General features: G+C 35.1%; 1 protein-coding gene across 2 annotated transcripts in view; it reads right to left on the bottom strand.

Moving 5' to 3' along the window:
• Positions 1-15,584, bottom strand: part of tmem182a (transmembrane protein 182a) — a 156,196-nt gene that overhangs the window by 125,974 nt on the left and 14,638 nt on the right. The window contains exon 5 of one of the 2 annotated variants that reach the window (XM_057335383.1): positions 6,175-6,280. The exons of the other annotated variant lie outside the window; for it this stretch is intronic. Coding sequence (XP_057191366.1) covers positions 6,195-6,280 — 86 coding nt within the window. The 3' untranslated portion in view covers positions 6,175-6,194. Of the gene's footprint in view, positions 1-6,174; positions 6,281-15,584 lie in introns of those variants that run through there. 2 annotated transcript variants of the gene reach the window in all.

Raw genomic sequence — 15,584 nt, 5'->3', positions numbered from 1 at the left:
GATGTTACACTTGACCAAAAAGTCATTAAAAGTTTGGTTAAAAAAGTTTTCAAATACAACTCTGGGGGAAAAAAATAGTTTTTACATGTATGGTGGTCATTCCATTTCAGTGTCTGTTAAATTCCAACCAAAGCACACCTCAGGAGTGATGCTAAAAGTAAAAATGTAAACACCAAAGTGAAAGACTGAGAGAATGAAAAAACACATGAAAACTGTGAATAAAAATCAGGCTCATTCCATGAAATATTTTTTTTAAGCTTTTCCTAAAATAAATGTGAAAACGCTATATTAGGTTAAAAATAATAAGAAATTAATTTGCAGTACCTTTGTTACTTTGACCAGTTTTCAATTTTCTGCAAATGAATGGCAATAAAAATATTATTACTATCATTCTATTTGGAATTTAAGAGAAATCTTGTTCACATAGTAGGTTGCAAAAGGACACAAAAATTATAAAAATAATAACACATAAAATATTTTTTTTAGGAAAAATGAAAATAATTTTACAGTGGAGTCTTAGGGAGTTCAACCAAAAATTATAATTCTGTCATCATTTACTCACCCTCTTGTCATTTCAAACCTGTATGACTTTCTTTTTTCCACAGAACACAAAAGAAGATATTTTGAAGAACAAAATGACAAGATGGTGAGTAAATGATGACAAAACTTTCATCTTTGGGTGAACTATCCCTCTAATCTTTCTAGTTTCTAGGGCTGCATGTATTGATCTAACGTGAAAACAGAGGTTCAATGTTTACATTTGTATGAACATGCCTTTGTGTTTTAAATGACCTTTTCTTTTAATTTCCCCTTGTTGTTATTCACCCCAAAATGTAGAAAACTGTAGAAAAACCTAAATGTATAATAATTTATAGTAATTCATAATCAGTGTTGGGTGTAACTAGTTACCAAGTAATTAGTTACTGTAATTAAATTACTTTACCTTTGAAAAAGTAAAGTAAGGGATTACTCTAATTTTTTTCTGTAATTTAATTACAGTTCCTTCTGATGTAATCAAACTAAATACTTTGTGTAATATTTGTGTGTGCAATAGTTGAATTGACATCAAAATTCAAAGTCTAACTTTAAAATCCGTGCTTTAATGTATTATTCTCACATTTGTAATACTTTGGTCAGTTAATAATACTACTTTGTGTAGTTTTATATTATTTATTTGAATGAATTAAAAGAGCCGTTTCATGTCTATCCTTGAATCACTTAACTAAGCAAGGTTGATGTAGGATATAGAAAGTAATTAGTAATTAGATACTTTCGGAGAGAGTACTTTTGTACAGTAATCGAATTACACTGTTGAATATGTAATTAGTAACTAGTAGTTAATTACTTTTTCAGCGTAACGTGCCCAACACTGTTCATAATGCAAAAACCTCAGCATGAAACGGAAGTTGCGACGATGTTTTCTTCCCAAGTGTGCTGTTGCTGTAATTCTAAGTATAACAGCTTCTGGGTTGAGAGAAAAATGTAAGGCGGGGCTTTATTTTGACCTTTGGGAATTGATTGGATTGTTGCAAGTTGCAAGCGTGGCCATTGGACAGTGAGTGTAGTCCCGCCCTTAGGCGAGCCCTTATAACAAACACTGCAATATTACATTAAAAAAATGAGAATTTTGATTTAATGGCATGACTTTAAAAATATCAGTACAATCAATTGTTGTATTTAAAAAGTTTCTTAACTATATATTTGACAGTTTTGCAAATAGTGCTAACAGTTGTGTTCTGCACTTGAAGTCATCACAGGACAGTGATCGATTTTACATGTAAACTTGATTTGATTTCTCATGCAAACACCTACAGCACCTCTTTCAGTAGTTCAATGCAATCTCTCTTGTATCATTTTATTTTTATTTTCAGTCAGGGACCGAGGGTGCTCATCTCAGCCCGCGGTGTGTGTATGTGTGTGTGGAGAGAGAGTCCCTCGCACAGGTAAATTATAACTCTCACAGAGACAGAACTCGTTAGCCGGCCTGTCAATCAACGCGAGGCACGTTGGGGAGGCAATCACGCTGTCGCCAGCAAAGAGGTCACCTATGAAGACATTCATTTTCAATTCATCCATCAGATCAGCACTGAAATCAATTTACCGCACATCCATGACATTGGCCTGCCCCCATGGCAACCAACACAGCAAAACTGCTAGGAATTCAAACTATATCTGATTACCAAAACACCCAAATGCTATTAAAGTGCAGAACATAACCGTCACCGTAATCCAACATTAAACATATGCTTAGGAGTAAATAAATATAGGCTTGATTGTGATTATTATCTACCCGTAAAGATAACTCCTTATAGATTCACCACTAGGTTGAAGGTATGGATACGCTTGCTCGTTCTGTTTGCGTCTCTTGCAGGGAGTATCCTGTATGTGCTCATTGAGATGCAGTGGGTGACATGCAGGCCACAGGGAGATTTCGCCATGTGTATTAAATTAGATTTTGGCATTCTGCATATGTCAGCACGATAGTTTATTAATGGTGTTTGTTTTTGAAAAACTGGAGAAATATGATAAAAAAGGAAGATAAAAGAGAGGATGAATGAGGACTGAGGGAGTGTGCCGAGACTGGGGGGAAACGGGAACAGAGAGGGTATACAGCTGAGTCATCAGAGCACCAAGGACATCACATTGCAGTTTTTGTATCAATAACAATACACTTATTATTAACAGGCACACAGGTTCTCGTCATTCACATAGACCCATCTGGAATATTTGTTTATTAAAGATGTAATTTATGCATCACCAGGAAGTGCACAAAAACATGTTTGTTTACTGTAGAAGGTTTTGTGAACATGCCCTACATGCTCTGCCATTGGTTAGAAAAACAGACTCATACTTTTTTTGCAGCTAAAACGAACAGAATCTATGCACTATGCATTCCACCATCAATTTTAGAAGGGAAATATTGTCTTAAATTGAAGACTTAAAGGCAGGATAGGTGATCCTGTCCAGAAACATTTTTTGTCATGCTGGTTGGAAATCTCTTTACATCCTGATAGCAATCAAGAAGTATAGTGGTCAAATAATATTTTTATAATTATGTATCGTCCATGAAAGGTGTAGGACCAAAAAACGTTCGCCCAATCAAAACGTTCTGGCCTAACGCTGTGACTGGTCATGTGTACATTTTCAGCCAACGCATTTTGCCTACCATTGCGCACCCTGGTCACACAGACACAGAGGTGGACGATGTACACAACTATTGTTTTTATTTCAACAGGAATACTTCAACTATAGTTACTTCACTAAAAACATCATTCATTTTCCAAATTGCTTTAAATGATATAGCAGCAGATCAGAAGTTAACACGCACGCGTAGCTCAAGGTGTATGTGATGCTTATTTACCGTTTAGCCGTTATGCCGATCATTTTCATGACAATATTTCTACGATCTTTGACTGATCGTAACCCACAGATGATTACACCACACTTTAACGTGCCTTTTTTGTCTTTTAATGTTCTATTTGCCTTTTTAGAGCGCTATCAACGGTGTAGCAGCGCCTACGTTTACATTAGTTTAGCGGGGAAGATCCCAGAGTTGCCAGATTTCCGTTAAAAAAATCTGCCAAATGGCCATTCAAAGCTTGCCGGAAAACCGCGAGCTTAGAAAAACTGAAATACTTGGCAACAATAAAAGGTCCTGGCAGATCGCAAGCCAGATAAATGCGCACACAGGAAACCCCGCTGCATAGAAATCATTTTCTACTTTTGGACCTTTTTATAAATGTAGTGGAGTAAAAAGTATGATATTTGTCTTTCAAATGTAGTGAAGTTAAAGTACAAGTACTCAGAAAAAATAATACGCAAGTAAAGTACAGATACTCAAAAAGTGTACTTAAGTACAGTACTCAGGTAAATTTACTTCGTTACTGTCCACCTCTGCACAGACATCATACGTCATCAGCACGCTCACGACCGATGTGTCAATATAGGGAGAATGGTGGACAATCGACAACAATAAAACTTTTTAAATCTTGCCGAACCGACAACGAGTAAATCTACAAAACGAAAGTCAGTTTTTGAAAAAGCAGTGACGAAAAAACATCTAGATCATGAAAGAGGAAAAACTCGAATTAACATCGGATCAGCTTTTACACGATGGAGACAGCTCCGGCAGGCAAAGGGTCTGAAAGACGTTACCATGGTTGCTCTCTTTCTTTTGGACAGAGAAGAATTTCATGGATTTAGTTTGTAATTCGTTACCTGGATTTACAAAATACATTCATGTGTTTGGAGGAGGCGTGGCTTTGGACGACGAATCGCATAGAGGGTGGAATTATAATTTCAGTGCTAGCAGGCTCAAGTTAGCACCTTTCCAGATCAACCACCCCACCTTTAATGGTTTTATACTAACTGAAAGTATAAGCAGTTTCCCAGACGAGGACAAGTTACGTCAAACGCGTAACACAAGTCAATAAAAATCTATTTGTACAGCACATTGTACTCTTGATGTAGTTTTTAGCTGTTTTGCCCAACATGACCTAGGACCTTGTCCACACTAATACGTTTTCCTTTGAAACGAACATTTAATTTTAACACACTAGTGTTTTTTAGCGTTTTCCAGTTGCTGCCCATTCACTCTTCAATATGTGTCATTTCTGTCAGGTGATTATCTACTTTCCACTTATAATTATAATTAATTTATTATAATATTATAATGCTGCGGCAATCTAGAGTTTTTTTTAAATAGACAGAGGTATGGAGGTATGGATGTTGCTGCAGCTAACATGCAACTATAAATTTATAAAACTATAAAGTCCTAGCGATCCGCTGGCGACAATAACTGCAAGTAAACATTATCTTTCCTGTGTAAAATGCAATATAAAGTATGCAGCGTCTGATAGCCCCGCCTCACGTCCAATATGCAAGCGAAACTGCGACCATTGAGTGTGAGAAGTGTCCAGCATTCCACACTTCATATTTTCGGTTGAATGAGTGCATCATCTGGGTACACTACATACACTATTTACACTACAAAATGTCGTAGAATAGTACATAATTGGATGATTTGGTACACATCAGAGTAATGTTTTGAACATAGATGTATATACATAGATGCCTCACTAGCGGCTCTTTCGGCGTGCCGCTATTTTCAAGTTGTCTAAGACAATACACCAAATTGTAAGCTTTGGCTAACATAACATTGAAAAGTCCAATGTGTAATTTTTTGGAGGATCAATTGACAAAAATGCAATATACAGTAATACACATAACTATGTCTTCAAAGGTGTACATAATGAAACTTGCATAATGAAGCATTACATTAGAATGAGCTATTTCTATACACCGCGGGTCCCCCTTGCATGTAATTCGCCATGTTGTTTCTACAGTAGCCCTAAACAGACAAACTCCTCTACCGAGCGTGTTTCACCAAATTTCATACACTTGACCTTTAAAACATTTAATATTGAATTAATAAATATATTCTCACTTTTCATAAAGATCCATTTTTGAACGCGTCTCGGATTGTTGATCAAGATGGCAGAGCCTCAATGTGTCTGGAGAGCTCAAATGTGGCATCTACATACTGTACATATAAATTGTTTTGATAGCACCATATAGCCACAGTTTTTACAACTTAGTTGTCTATGCATACTAAATAGAAATAAAAGAAAGTATTAAAACAATAAAAAATGACAAACTTTCGAATATTTACAACGTGTCTACACCGGAAGCGACCGCAGCGATGCGACACGACAAAATACATTAGAAACGCTAAAACAATTTTACATTTTGTCCACACTGGATAATTTAATCATGCTGCCAATACGAGTGTAGTGTAGTGCACTCTGCACTGGGCTGTGTTACCATGTTTACATATATCCATTTTGGACAAATTCACACAGAATATACAAAATAACTTATATATTTTAAAATTGTATACATTTATTTGCATTAACATTGTACCACTGTGTAAAGGAAAAAATACCTATCCACATTATCATCCCCACACATACAATATGTGGACACTGGATGCTACAATACGTTTTTGCAATAAGGCAATAAGTTTTTGACTTCTCTATACTTTAATTCCACAGAACAGATGCCATTCACTCCCCCCACCTTAACATGCAGGTGTGACAGTGCCAACAGACTAAAGGTGTGAGTATAGGTCTGCAGGCCATGACAGGGTGCAGAGGGGCACAGATGCACATCAGATCAGTAACATAACTAAACCCCTATTTTTCCACCTTTCTCTTTCCACCTTCTCCGTGCATGAGGCAGCCTGCGGAGTGAGGGCATCTCAGCGGTACCCGAGGCTGATCTTTGAACAAAAGAACACCAGAGATTCAATTAGAGCAGGTTAACAGCAGAGGCGAGGGAGCCTCATTAGTGGGACTCTGTGTTTCGTTTGGACAGGTAACAAGTTATCTAGTGTCTGATCATAAAACATGTACAAAGAGGCTGAAAAGATATCTATTTTCAGAGGGAGACATATCTTAGAACAGGGGTTACTAGGGATGCACAATAAATGATCAGCCATATTGGTATCGGCCGATAAATGGTCATTTTTAATGTTATCAGTATCGGCCGATAATTAAATTTAGGCCGATGTATTATAGCCGATAAATCATAAATCATTTCCTCTGGTTAAACTTCTTCAGCTGCACACTGCTCACAGTTAAAATACTCAACTTTCTGTCATGATCATTCACTGTTATTAGCAAAACATTGTTGATGTAAGTACAGTATGTAGATACAGTATTTATGAATGTGTAAATTATAGGAACAAAAGCATGTTGTTTGAATCAGACTGCTTTCTTTCTTGGCACCTGTTAGACATGTGGCTATTAAGAACATTTTTCTGGGTTGCTCTGGAAGGACATCTATAATTTGTTTATTACATAAAAAACATACCAGAAAAGTTTGAAGGTTAAAGAATCGTTAACAATTCACTGCAGTGAATGTTTTCAAATAATGCCCACGTTTTGCCTTTTGTGTCAGTCTTAGGGAATTTTATATTAATATTTAGATACTGTATATCAGGCAATATATCGATTATCGACTTCCAATGTTTGAATTATCGGTTATCGGCCAAAATGTATACATAACGGTGCATCCCTAGGGGTTACCAAAACTTTTCATTCCAGGACCTACCTAGACAGGTATAATATTTCTCACCAAAATATTTGTAAATTAGAATATGGATAAAACAATACACACATCATTAATCTGATTAATTATAGACTTTTTAAATCTTGATAAGTTAATATTCTGTCCGCCACATACCAGATGTGGTTTCCGGGTACAGTTATGGGTTTTGGTCAATAATCCCACTGCTAAGCTTTAAAGTACAGTCTCAGGAGAGAGACTCTATCACATGAGAAGGTTTGGCACGGGCTCAGACCGTGACACTTCTGGTGCCATGGTCACCACTGGAACAGACTCTTGAGGAACCTGAAATCTGCCACATTGACAGTGTGTTATTAAAATTCATGTGTCGCAGGGGCATTCTGCTAAACGCACAACTAAACCCTGCTCAAGTAATGCTGGCTCAATGTTGATTCAACACTCAGCTCAGAGGATGGTTTAAGAAATGCAATGATCATTTCAGAGGCTAACACCTCAGGAGAAGTGATGAGAGGACTTGTGCCAGCTGAGTGGCAGGACGCAAATGAAAGAAACTGAGCTGGGATTGAACTCGGTTCCTCTTTGATGAGAAATCTTGTATATCTGTTTGAATAGCAGCTGTGTTTATGCAAAGCATTTCGAAAGGAACAGAAGACACGTCACTCTGCGCTGCTTGGATGTGAGAATGTGCGAGTCTGAAGAGCAAAGGTTAATTTCAGAATGAACTGAATTACTAAAATGAGCTCGGCAGCCGGATGCTTCGCTCAGGAGTGGACTTCATTAGGGTTTGTAAAAGAAAACGGCATTACAAATCAGCAAAGAATCAAACTTGGGTTTACAACCCAACAGTATGTTGCCGATGGAAAACGTAACTAATTCATTGCAGGAATAATTGTGAGAAAATTCAGTGTGTAAAATACAAATGGTGCAAGTATAGTAGCGCCCTATATTGTTTTACAGTATAATACTAATTTACATAAATAAAATGTATAATAATCATTAGAAATTCAAAAATATAAATGCTTTAGACATTTTCATTAATTTTATAAAAATAAATGACAGAATTAAGTCTGTATATGAAAAGTACTGGAGATACAATCAAATTCTTTTCTAGTGGCTAGTCAGACAAAGATTTAGGCAAAAATCAATACCATTTAATAATGTAATTGTGTGCACACGTCTAGACGCACCGCCAGCAACAGTTTTAAAAATGAACACATCAGTAAGTGAATGAGAAAAGTTGACAACAGCATGCAAATATAATCAAAAGACAACACTTAGACATATTAGAAGTCAGTCCTTGTTAAAACAAAAGGAAAACTGAATGTGCAACATAATACATAAAATTTATATAGATATATTACAATGTACTATTAAAGTATTAAACACACTACAGTGTAGGCATTAAATACAGAGTTTTGATGTATACAATTTAAATATTTTTATAATGTATTCTGGAAAAATATTTAAAAGTATTGTATTTGTCATTTAAAATCGATTTGTTTGCGAAACATTATGTCATCTACATTTCATTGATTATTTACCTACCAAAACTTTGTGTGGAATATAAAAAGGCATGAACTCCAAATGAACATCTAAATGTCACCATCACATATAGAAAAATCTTTCTTGGAACCTTTGATGTCCATAAGAAAACCATTTTATTTTGCAGTGACAAAGTCAAAAGCTTGTCCTTTATCATTAATGTACTGTAAATGAGAAACTGCATCACTGTTACAGCAAATGCTTTGAATAAATTCACCATCAGAATACAAGAGGTAAAAATCTATAAAGGACATGCCAAACTGTAATGCCATCTAGTGGATCAAAAGTGACCTGGTGTAGACAGCAAACAATAACAAATGTAATCAAATGAAAATTTACCAGAAAAGTCTGATTTCATTTTTCATGCTAATGTTATATTCATAAATGATGAAAATATTGTTGCAAAAGCATCTTGACGTCATTTTCATATTTACATTATCAACAAACAGTGATGAAGACAAGATGAGGACAATTCAGTTCATAACTCAAGCACTCACTACATTCAACATGCTTGCCAAGACAAGGCACCATGGGTTATTGGATAATTAACCTCTATTGACACGCCTTACATAATCAGATCAATAAAGATCACTAAAGTGCCGGTGTAGGACATGATGTACCATCAGCATCCACCACCATAACACCTCATTAGCTGTAAAGGACAACTTTAAATCAGGCAAGGAGGAGGGATCCTCATGCATTTGTTTTTGCACTGCTCCAAGGCATATGGGGTGTTGTAGAACGGGGTGGTGGGGTGTGAGAGGCAGATTTTGCATGCAGATATTTTAAATGCAATTGTCTTCTTTGCGCGGCAACCGAGGGGCTCTTTGGAAATTGACTTTTTGATTATTCATTTAGTGCGATAATTAAATAGTCTTTGCCCTGGGAATGAAGAACAAGTGAACCATGCCGGGGATATCTAACAGGGCTTGACGGATCCTTTAAATAATGTTTATTTATCTCCACTAATATTATGCTGCCTAAACAAGGCCCGCTGCTGCTCTGTGACCTGTGTCTTTCATATAAGAACTCCCGCATTCGTCTTGTTTTAAGAATTTTCCAAGTTTTAACTTTGACCCGGGGGTTAAATTAAGACCGTCTTTAATCTTCATTAGGATGTATTCTTCAGGATGAAAAGAGCAGAAAAAGTAAACACTTTTTTCTCATTTGTCATGAACAGATTTTTTTTGGGGGGGGCTAAAATGTATAATTGATATATAAATGCCCTTTGAATTGAACAAGGTCTCCAGTATAACTCTAAGCCCATCTAAGAGTATAAATTAATAAATGAATACATGAACATATTCATTGCAGATCTACTTTGTAACGCATTATGCACCGACTTCGGTGAATTTCAGCCCGATATATCATTATACTTTCATAGCTCAGTTTTACCATTGCCCACCACTCCAACATTAAGAAATTCAGTTTGTTGGAATGTATTTACTTCTTTCTAATGTCAATTCTTTTAGGGTTCAACACAGGTCTCAAATTTGCAATTCCAGTGATATGTTAAAAACATAACCACCCAGAATATATATAACGTGAAAGAAACAGCTTTGAAAGCCGCTTTAAAGTTTCGTGTGAGAGAATGCGACGACAAAGGAGTTCTTTCACTGCATTCACTGCAGCTGTGGAACTGAACTTCAACTCCATAACTAAAGCTTCGATGAAAGCTGGAGGACCACTGGAGATTTCAAACAAACATGAAGACAAGGGAACATTTTCAGAAATTAGTGAGTAGGTTTTTCTTTTATTGTATTGTGTGTGTGAGGGTACAGAGGTTATTTGAACCTGTCAGCATCTGTAGCAGCTAAAATACATGTTGTGAAACTGCTTTAAAATATGTTGAGTTGGGCTCCTGAATATTTTACATGAAAACTCTTAAATATTATTTCCTAGAATGCAATCTAAAAGCAATTTACAAAGTTTTCAAACACACACACAAGTACCTGATGCAAATATACAGTAGATCTTAAAGCGGAATCTACTTTTATGAATGTCAATATTTTAAAATCAATCTTAAGTGATGACACTGGTAAACAAACTTTTTATTGCTGTTCTTATAATGACTTACTGTGTGGTTTATACACATACAAGGCTTTAGGGGCAATATTCTCAGTCAGTGAAAGATTTATTATTGTCTAGTTGATTTTACAAGGGCTCGCGCGCTCAGACAGTTTTCCGGCTATCTTGAGTCGAAACTCTGCTCAGATGAACTGTGTTTCCACACTTAACTGGCTTGAGGTGGAGACGTCAACAAACTGAGCTTGTGGAAACAGAAGAGTCCTCGTTATGCAAATGCAGGACACACTGATATTCCCGTTCTCTTTCATGAATTACCGGCCTTGTCACAAGTCAAATTACATTTGAATAACCTTTGAAATGTTTTTTACAGAGATGTGACTTCGCGCCAGTCTTGATTTGGCCACTGGTCTCCAAACAGGCCCTGTTTGTATAAATTAAGTGGCGTAATTTTCATAAATCTTATTCAAATGAAGTTGCGTTACATATTCAATTGTACTGTGAATTCACGTGAATAATCGCAACAATGGAAATGCTACGGATTTAAATAAAAGGCATTTGAATTGGACATTCGTTCATTATATATGGAAAACAGTGCTATTTAGTGTATATTTTTAAATGATTTTCCACATTCCAGCGTTATCGGCACACAGAGATGTGACAGATCATCACTGCAAGGTAACATTAATAAACATGCCGTGATTTAATGTCAGTATACGTCTAGTGTAAAATGTTAGTAAAAGTAGGGAAGTAAACAGAGAAGAAAAGTTGTAAAACTTGGAGCAAAGGATTTGGGGGTAAAGAAGAAACAAAGAAACCAGCATAAAGCATTTTGATGTAAGGTTTTTATGTGAACTTCAGTTTCGTTTTGCCTTTATATGTTTCTCTGATCAAACTAAAGCCGACTGTAGGTTGGGTGGGTCAGATGGGTCAGCCCTTAATAAATAATAAATAAATGAATACCAAACTAATTCATTCAAAACATATTTGTTGATGTTGGAAATCCACAAAATTATTTTGTTTGATACTAGAGACAACAGACAACAACGGAGAATAAATAAAATATCTGTTCACAGTATATATATTTACCTTGACGTTTGTTTATGATGAAATAAGTACATTTATTTTGAAATTAATGACAAGTTTGTACTAATCAATTATTTTAGTAGTGATATTAATAATCAGTAAACTTTTAATAAGTAAATATACTTTAAACAAAAATATAGAATTTTTAAATGTTTTTGCTTTGTTTTTCTAAAAGATTTGAATAATTTCACAGACATAACCTTTATCTCTTGGTCTTGCCAGTAAAAAGGCGGGTATTATTTTGGCACCATGTGCGAGTCCCTAATTCAACAGTGCAGTACTTATTCTAAACAACATATATTATACAATTAAGACATAGTTTTAGCTTTGCATCGGTTTGTGTACACTTACACTGTATTTGTGTAAACACATGTACAATACATGGAATCATCGATTCTATTTCATTTCAAGTTGCGTTTTATAAGTAAAAATTCACTTACTACAGATATATGTCACAAGCTTATATCCCACAAAAGTAATGAGTACCTCTGCAACCAGTTTTTACCTCTTTTCCCTGCAACCCTTTTTAAAATTGTTGAGGCTAATTTCAATATTCATGAGTTCTCCACAGGCTCAGTTCAGCAGTTTCCATTAAGCATTAATTAGGTGCCGGAGGGGGAAGCAAACACAAATAAGGAGCTGAATAACTAATTAAGGTGTTTGAAATGCTGGAGGCCTGCAATCCCACTAATGGCTGGTTAGGCTTGAACAAGGTATGGGGGAACCGGTCCCACAGACCGATTCCCACAAGCACGCACACAACCGGCAAAAATACACACGGCTCGCAAATGTTGCAGACAAACAAAGTCAATATGACTTGTTAACACACATTTAAAGAAAGTTGATTTGGTTATGAACAATTCATTTCTGCGTTCGGCTGATTTTCCTTCATTGTTAGCGCTGAAATGTTCAGGTTATGTACAGATGTTGTCCAGATGTGCTTTGGAGAAGGTGAGAATAAAGAGTGCTAATTTTCTCCATTTGTGGTTTTGGATATAAAATTAAAGAGCGTGAAAAGATATTGTTCTCATCTTTATGCGATTAAGACAGATGGGCAACCCATCCACTCAGTGCATGATAACAGACATTCTGTACATGGATTCTTGGATGTTATATCCATAATATATCCGCCTACATACATTTACAGCCATTATGCATTAGATCTTATTAACCTTTTCTGTAAACCAATCATTTGGTATTATTCCTGAATGAGCACTTTGTATTTAACTCTAATATGCAGTAACATGAATACAGATGTTAGTGAGGTGTCCTCGTGATCTAGAATATCATTTCCATATCATTTGGATTATTTGACTCATTATCATATGCTTAAGGTATAAATAAAATTATGTGCATGTCATTGTGTTTAACAGACAGGACAAGTGAAGTCATTTCTTTAACAAAACAGTAACATCGTAATATTTTAATGTTACTGTCGCTGACAACTTCTGCAAGTGGATGACTTGAATTACCATAACTTGTGTAAACAAGGAGGTCATTGAATTATAGTTAAAATAATCAAAACACTGATATGCACGCCTTTTGTAATATTAATAATACTAATATATGAACAATGGAGCAATGAGCGTAAGGTTTTGGAAAGCATGCTGTATAAACACAAGGAAATGTTTGTGTATTCTCTCTTGGGCTTTCAACAACACAAAGCACTGTTTATTTTCTCTCCACGTTTTATTTTCATTAAATCTATTTGTCCCATTTGGCGAAGCTTTGCAGGCTCAAAGTCTGGTCTTAGAAGAGGATCTGAAATACATGAGCAAAATAAAAGATATTTCTACAGAGGCATATCTGTAAGCTGGGGAATATGATTGGAATTGACCTGATGAATCTTAATCAGGTGTTTCAAGTTTCTCTGAGGTCACAATGCTCAACTCACACCAATGGTTTATTAGAAGAAAAGGATCAAAACGCTGAACGGAACACAACAAAAATAAAGGTAATAAATCCTTAAACCTTTTACTTAAAGTGTATTTATGGTGAAAACCAAAACACTGTGTATTTTGTATAGAATGAATATGACACACTTGTTGTAAAAACTTGAATGATAACATGTTCATTATTATTATTCTTAACCTAATCAGGTTTCTTCCTTTTTTCCTGTGTTATAGACAGTATGTATGTATAGTACATAAAATAAATAAATTCCTTTTATGTGTGTGTACACTGAATAAATCTCATTCTAATTCTGAATTTGTTCAGTTAATGCTGACACTAGATAAAACGTATTTGTTTCAGCGCTGTGTCGCTTTTGGCAATAACTGTAGTAAGATCTCTCTAAAAGAAGGAAATTGAAAGTTCGTTTTTATGTGTAAACTATATATATGTATTACTATGTATTCTATGATTTGCCTTTTTAATTTTTTTTCCATTATCTCCATTATATAATCATTATTATTATGATTTTATTATATTATTTACTTATATATATATATATATACATATTTATTTATTTATACTGTTTTGCTTCATCCCTCTATTGTGTGTGCCTCTATACAGTAAAAGCCACGATAGATATCAATTTGAATTGAATAGTTTAATAAGTAATGAACATCTACTCTTATTATATAATAGTGAAGTATGTATCTACATAATAATACAGTATTAATAGTACAGTAGTATGTATGTATGTATTTTGTAAATTATTTTAGACCCAAACAGATACTTTACATTGTTTAGCATAGAGAAAAACAGACATCTATCATAAAACGCAGAAAGGAACAAAACCTTTTACAACAGGGTTCTATTTACCTTTTCAATTGATGGTAAAGTAAGAGACAATTTGATCAATCTTTAGTTCAACCACTGAAATGCAAAACGGTCTCTGACAAGTACAGTACTTATGCTTAAACGGTGTCTGTATCTTACAGTATCACAAAGAGAAGGTGAATATATCAGCTATTCTCAGCTGAATAGGTCTTTTTACAAGGGTGAACGCAGAGGATTTGCAGCTGTGAAAGAAGACAGCACATCTCCTCCTCCTAGAACCCGTTACCCTTTTCAGGCCTCTCCAGACCCATAAGACCCAAACTCATGATCTGAGCTCTCACCCCACACCACAGCACCACACAGCCTCCAGCAGTTCACACTGCCTGCCCCTATACCTGCTGTGAGAGGAACAGCTTCAAATTAAACTAATTATTCCAACACCCAACAGTCTGTTTTTCTCTCCAAACCAGGGCAGTGCCCAAAGAGCAATCTTTTCAAACACTTAATAAGACAATAGTGCAGGGTTTAATTTGTGTTTCATCCTCGTATGCACTAAAATCCATCTCAAACCAGGAGGGGACCAGATCTATTTCTCCAATGCAAATATCCTCAAAAAATCAATGTTACAGCTGGTCATATTTTGAGCAATCCAAAATTTTAACACCACGATTAACTACGATTCATGTTTGAGACCAGTAGCAAAATCACAAGCAGATAGTAGTAAGACTTCATAACATTGTATCTAAAAAAGGTACACACTTTTGTTGAATACGCACAATTCAGTGATAAATCGTGATTTATTCCATACAAAATAAAAGTTTGTGTTTACATAATATAAGTCTGTGCACTGTGCATATTAATTGTCTATTTATATGTTTATTTAAGAAAATATTAAATAAAAATAAATAAATGTTTATATATAATTTAAATTATATATGAATATTAATATATACATGCAAATATTTCCTATATACATACAGTATATGTGTATGTGTTTAAAAATACAAAATGAACATGCACAAGTGCAACTTGTATTTTTTTATGGTTGAACGACCCTTGTATGTTTATATATACAGTATACTGTATATATATATTTTTTTTTATTTTTTATTTTTTTT

Source organism: Triplophysa rosa, linkage group LG6, assembly GCF_024868665.1.
Source record: "Triplophysa rosa linkage group LG6, Trosa_1v2, whole genome shotgun sequence".
NCBI classification, from domain to species: domain Eukaryota; kingdom Metazoa; phylum Chordata; class Actinopteri; order Cypriniformes; family Nemacheilidae; genus Triplophysa; species Triplophysa rosa.
This window is presented reverse-complemented; position numbering and strand designations above follow the sequence as displayed.